This window comes from Sinocyclocheilus anshuiensis, unplaced genomic scaffold (assembly GCF_001515605.1).
Source record: "Sinocyclocheilus anshuiensis isolate Anshui unplaced genomic scaffold, SAMN03320099.WGS_v1.1 scaffold446, whole genome shotgun sequence".
Classification (NCBI taxonomy): Eukaryota; Metazoa; Chordata; class Actinopteri; order Cypriniformes; family Cyprinidae; genus Sinocyclocheilus; species Sinocyclocheilus anshuiensis.
Genome location: NW_015544247.1, coordinates 2177339 through 2183636, shown reverse-complemented (window position 1 = coordinate 2183636; position 6298 = coordinate 2177339). Strand labels below are relative to the sequence as shown.

The window sequence follows — 6298 nt, the reverse complement described above, 5'->3', positions numbered from 1 at the left end:
TAAAAAAAAAAAAAAAGTCCCTTTTAGACTTGCACTCTATTAATTTACTAACTGCTTGTTTTCTTACAAAAAAACCTAACACTAGCTTTTCTAATCTTTTTGTATTATATTTGTTTTCATTTTATTATACAATTTACAAAAGCAAAAAAGGCCTCTAACACTAGCTTGCTCTATTCTTTTTCTATTCTATCTATTTTCTTTTTATTTATTATATAATAAAAAAAAACCTTGCCATGCGTACTGCGTTAAGCTTAGTGAGACTAGTTATAGTACTTGCTTTGCTCTTTTGTTGATTTTGATTGCTTCCATTGTCCTCATTTGTAAGTCGCTTTGGATAAAAGCGTCTGCTAAATGACTAAATGTAAATGTAAATGATTCAATACATGGTCAAAAGCTCAAAATAACATGGTTACAAGATGTGTGAAATTCAAACTACTTTTTTAAAATAACTCCCATCATTTGGCAATAACTGTAGCCGCTGTTCAGTCTGCAAACATGTGCTGCTTTCATTTCTACTCTTTTCTGAACTATTCCCTCACACAAGCGTGAAAGCTCCAGATGAAGGATTGCCAGATAAAGCATATCAGAAAGATAAAGCAACCCGATCTGCTTTGGGTAGGAGATAGAATTCTCAAAACAAGCTCCTTAAAATGCAATATAATATGCAGACATGGCAAAACTGTGCCAGAAAAAAAACTAATAAAAGACAAACTGATATTACCAATTTCCTACAAATTAAACTACATTTATTATGAATAATTTATATTAAAACAACAAAACAATAAATTGGTATTGGGTTGTATTTCATATCAATTTGACATTAGCAAATAAGTATGTTGGGCAAAAGGTTGGGAACCACTGTCTTATGCAATACTCTGAAACCCTCTTGCTATTATAAGTCCTGATGAGTCACCCATTATTTCTAGATAATGTTGCTTTTTTGAGTGTTTGCTCAGTGTTCTCCAGAGAAAATAAGAAGAACACGCTGTTTAGGTTTGATGAAAAGCAAACATATCTGTAATTATAAAGGCGGCAAGGCCTCTTTGGCAGAACGTGTGCTGCGGTCAGATCACATCATATTTTTGGCACTCACATACAGGGGTGTACATAGCCCTGGGGTTTCGGGTTATAACCTCAAATGTTTTTTTTTCTCTAGCCTTAAGCCTTCTAGCCATAAGGCCTCCTAATGCTGCATAATGCATTATATCATATCTATATCAGCACTAATTGCTAATTTAATGAAAAAAAAAAAAATCTAATAGGCTTCCTACATCATTATAACAAAAACGATATAATATCTAACAGTATCCCTGGTGAATAATATGCTGAAAATGTAGAAGCCAAAATACTGTGTCTGAATGAAACCCAAATATTGCTGTTCACTGATCTTTTAATATTCTTACAGTGAACTTTAGGAAATATCCACCCCCCCAACCCCCACCATGACTCTGGGTTAAGCCTCCAAAGTCCCTAAATCCTACGTGCACCCTTATTAAGAAGGACAGATTCGTTCACAACACAATGAGCACAGTGGTTTGTACGTCAATGGAGATATGAGTGTCTACCTGACTTAGTGCCATTGGTTGTGCTGGTGGGAGCAGGTCTGGGGGTGACTTCTGTAGAAGCAGAGGATTCTGGGGACCATCCCTTGTGCCTCTTTTTGGGAGGCCCAGAATTTGCCATGGAGCCTTGAAAAGTAGCACAACTGGTCAATAGGATTAACAGAAAAGTTGCAGAGAACATCCATCCATCCATCCATCCATTCTGTTATATAACATTGTAAAACTTAGAGTCTTTACCAAGCTCAAAGTTTACCCTGCCAAACTTTTCTTTTTTCTTATGTAATTGTAAATCCAAAAACAATAGAATGTAAATTCACTTTAAAAGCAGGTTTTGGTGTCATAGGAAGTGATTATTATGTTATACATTAACCAGACTGTAAACGTGAGCGCATGTGTCCCTTGATATGCAAAGAGAAACAGAAAAGAAGGGGAGATGTGTTAAGTCCTAATGAAAACCAAAGCATCAGGAAGGAAGTCTCACATTTTACAATGCAGACAGAGAGCAGGAGAGAGAAGGGAAGAGACTTTACAGCAGCACTTTATGGAGGTGATAGTCAGAGAGTGCTGAAAGAAAAGAGAGGGATCTTTTACAGCCCCAAATGCTGAATAATGACAGACACCAACAACAAAAGAGGAGGAGGAAAGGGCCTAGACAATACAGCTGCCTCTTTTTAAAGCATTTAAACATTTCAAAAGGGATGCTCTCTTTCACTGGAGGTGTGAAGTCTAGAGGGGGGATTCGTTTAGGGACAGCCCCTGTAAAATTGAGGTTTCCTTTTTCTCTGATCCAAGCTTGAAATATAAACACTGAGTGAATAGTAGGCACTTTCGCATCGGAGGAACCTTTTCATAGTTCCTAGAACTCTTGGCTGAAGTTCCCGCTTTTTGGCATGTTCGCACCGCAGGAACTAGAAATGGTTTTAGTTCTAGGAATTCCAGTTGGGGGAACTAATTTAGCTCCTATTTCAGAGTAGGGTCTAAAACTAGTTCTATTGGAACTAGTACCCAGTGACATAAGTGTACGCTGATTGGCCAAATGTGCACGAAACACCGGCTATCCGTCATTTTTAAAAAGCCATGTAAAAATATTTACTCCACGAACATGGAAAACCATGTTTACCTGTTGTCTGCAGCATTGTGTTCTTTTCTCAGCCTTGATCATAACACTACAGGTTGTCATAGGAGATTTAGTCAGATTTTCATGCTCTTTCAATCGCATAAATTGTGCGTTTACATTTAATCTCTGTTATTACGAAACCCATGACACACAACAAAAACAGCTCTGAACACGGCGTCCTCCATTCACCGGTTGTTGATGTTTGTAAATGCCACGAATAAAAACGTTGTGGCAGGCAGCTTCAGGGTTCCTGGAAAACGGCCCAAGGAAGAAATTGGTTCTCTGGGAATGACCCTGCTGGCTAGATTCTAGAACTACGCAGTGCGAAAGCTCCTAGTGACTGCTGGAGGGCAGGATTACCTATTACTGTGGGCCTTCCAGGACCATTGGCCACTATTCCAGGCTGTGCTGGAGGCTGCTGGGGTCCAGGAACATGACTGCCATTGGTTAAGGGAGGGGAACCCTCAGATATATGGAGATCGGTGTTTAGATCTGTGTGATGGGGACAGGATAATCATATATCAGTTTAAATACAAAAGAGATTCTATACTTGAAAAAAAGTGACATTCTGAATTTAATAACAAGATAGACGGTTAATGTCTTTGCCACCCATTCTTAACACACTGTGTGTTTCCTACCTGCGTGGTTAATTGTGTTTAAGGCCGCGTGTCCTGAATTGGGAAGCAGGTCAGTGGGTCCATGTCCTGATTGTTCCTCAGGTCCAGCAGCTGCATTGCAGACTGCATGTCTCATTCGGCTGTCTGCACATAACATGAGGAAAAAAATCCATAAACCACAGAAGATAAAACAATCTTTAGCATAAACACTGAACACTTAATAGTCTGCTATTTTTGCCTGGCAAATTAAATAAGCTGAAAAAAATAGACTGACATTAACGAATATCACACTTGGGAGCCACATTACACCATGATATAATAACTATCAAGATAAGTTGAACAATATTAGGTAATTAAAAACATATGCTGCAGTTATGTCGCCTTTCACTTTAAATGCTCACTTTAAGTGGATTCTGACTTGGCTGTTATTTTGATTGTTCATCATTTGGAAGCATTTTCTTTTGTGGAGCATGTAATGCTCTCTAAATATGAGCATACACTGCCAAAGCTCTTCCGTCTAATGTTGACACGTCTCCATGGTAGCAGTGAGCTAAAGTAAGTGTGCTGGCCACCTGGACTGTCAGTCTAAGAAGGCAAGAACTGCTGAATGGGTCAGGCTGACCCAGGATGCTGAACAGGGTCAAGTTATCCTTCCTGTTAGTTGCTAGTTGTCAATATTCCACCACCGAAGCATTGCTGATGATATACGCTTGTAAAGTAGGATGCCCATTCACATGAAATGTAGAATGGTATCTTTATTGACTAAAAATTCCTGTGCGATCTAGGGTTGTGACGGTGAGGAAGTTTTCCCACCGGTTAATCGACGTGTGATAACACCGGTAATACCGGTATCACCGCGGGCGGGGGCGTTCCCTCTTTTCCTCGCTTTCCTTTAAAATCAGCAAACACTGTGGAACCAATTAAATATGAAATGAATGTTTAAAAAAACTTCCAAAATCACCTTAAATAAACGGCAAAAGTCAACAGGCTTTTCAAAATCCAAAATATTGCCAAACAGGTGCTTTTGCATCTAAAACTAACTCTAAAATCATCCGCAAAACTAAATCATCCGCGATTGTCTTGTCTGTCTCACCTCACTCTTTTTGTCAGTCAGCTCGACTCACTCTCCTTACTGGAGAAACGAAATCTGATCTGTGATGCAACTGTCGTTCGGCACGCTCCATTGAGCAGTCGCGTTCAGTTTTTAATTGTAGTGTCTGTTCTTTTACTGAACTAAATTATTTTTATTACTATAAAAAATCTAAACGACGGTGGGGGTTGGTGACGCGGTGGGCAAGTGACGTAACCGGTGTTGTGGCTTAACACCGGTATCACCGTCAGCACCGTCTATCGCGGCAAGCCTAGTGTGATCTTACCTATTCCTTTCCAGCAGATTGGTGGTCCCTTGACCAGAATGCCCTGTGCATTTCTGAGCAGGTGGTACTTTAAGTGCTTCTGCTTCTTAGGCTGTGTGGTGAGCTTCAGGTTGATGTGATTGGCAAACTCAGTGAAGTAGCGGAAGCCCTTCTCTCCGCAGCCCATGCAGTTCCCTGAGAAACCTACAACAGACAAGACATCCGGTGAATATCTGCTTTCTGTTTCCATAGCCACAAGCCATCACCAGGGGCGAGGGTGCTGAGCTGAGTTGTGGTCCATAGAAACCCAAATTAAAGAGCTTAAAATGTCTCTCTGACAAATGAAAATGTGGTCCCACGAGGTTAGGGTACCCTGACCCTGGAACTGGCTCTGTGCTTAGGGCTTTCCCATTTCTACCTCTCTCTCTAGATCTCTTGCTCTTTTTTGTTGCAATACACCTTATGCACCAGAGAATCAAGCCCGGAGCCATCTTTAGAATGTTGTCTTTGAACTTCTGTTTCTGCAGTAGCTCTGTATATTTCTATGACATTGCTGCCAAAAGAGGCTTTCGCACTGCGTAGTTCTAGGAACTAGCCAGCATGTTCGTTCCTAGAGAACCAATTTCTCCCTTGCGCCATTTTCCTAGTTGCATTCGCACCGGCAGCAGGAACTCTGAAGCGCCCGACAGCGACATCTTTATGCATGGCATTAACAAACGTCAACAACCGGTGAATGGAGGACATAGTGATCGGATCGGTTTTTGTTGTGTGTCGTGGGTTGTGGGTTTCGTAATAACAGAGATGGAATGTAAACGCACAATTTACGCGATTGAAAGAGCATGAAAATCTGACTAAATCTCCTATGACAACTTTTACTGTTATCATCGAGGCTGAGAAAAAAACAACTCTGCAGACAACAGGTAAATGCCGTTATCGCTGTTTTCCACATTTGTGGAGAAAATATTTTTACATGGCTTTTGAAATAAAAAACGTTAAATACCCCAACATCTACAACTATTTGTGTCCTTAAACACTCGTCTTTTGGGTCGACAGCTTATAAAAACGTAGTTCTGTTTTTTTTAGCTTGTTTACTGTACACCTTGTCACATACAGTGGGGAAAATATTTATTTGATCCCCAGCTGATTTTGTAAGTTTGCCCACTTAAAAAGAAATGAAGGGTCTGTAATTTTTATGGTAGGGTTATTTTAACGGATAGAGACAGAATATCAAACAAAAAATAACACATTATATAAAGGTTAGAAAGGTTAGTTGCAAGATCTTGCCTCATGGGGAAAGGATGATCATGAGAAAGGTGAGGGATCAGCCCCGAACGACACGGGAGGAGCTTGTTAATGATCTTAAGGCAGTTGGGACCACAGTCACCAAGCAAAACATTGGTAACACTATGCTGCAATGGACTGAAATCCTGCAGCGCCCGCAAGGTCCCCCTGCTCAAGAAGGCACATGTACAGGCCTGTTTAAAGTTTGCCAGAGAACATCTAAATGATTCAGAGAAGGCTTGGGAGAAAGCGCTGTAGTCAGATGAGACCAAAATTGAGCTCTTTGGCATTAACTCGACTCACCGTGTTTGGAGGGAGAGAATTGCTGACTATGACCCCAAGAACACCATCCCTACAGTCAAGCAC

The 6298-nt window shown here is 40.5% G+C and overlaps 1 protein-coding gene across 2 annotated transcripts in view; it reads right to left on the bottom strand.

Annotated features, from left to right (window-relative positions):
* The window catches only part of LOC107697724 (protein GREB1-like), a 34315-nt gene that overhangs the window by 18894 nt on the left and 9123 nt on the right, over positions 1 to 6298 (bottom strand). For both annotated transcript variants that reach the window (XM_016498549.1, XM_016498550.1), the window contains exons 5-8: positions 4673 to 4855; positions 3318 to 3440; positions 3040 to 3171; positions 1566 to 1688 (exon numbers count right to left, since the gene is read on the bottom strand). In XM_016498549.1, the coding sequence (XP_016354035.1) occupies positions 1566 to 1688; positions 3040 to 3171; positions 3318 to 3440; positions 4673 to 4855 (561 nt within the window). The remainder of the gene's footprint in view (positions 1 to 1565; positions 1689 to 3039; positions 3172 to 3317; positions 3441 to 4672; positions 4856 to 6298) is intronic.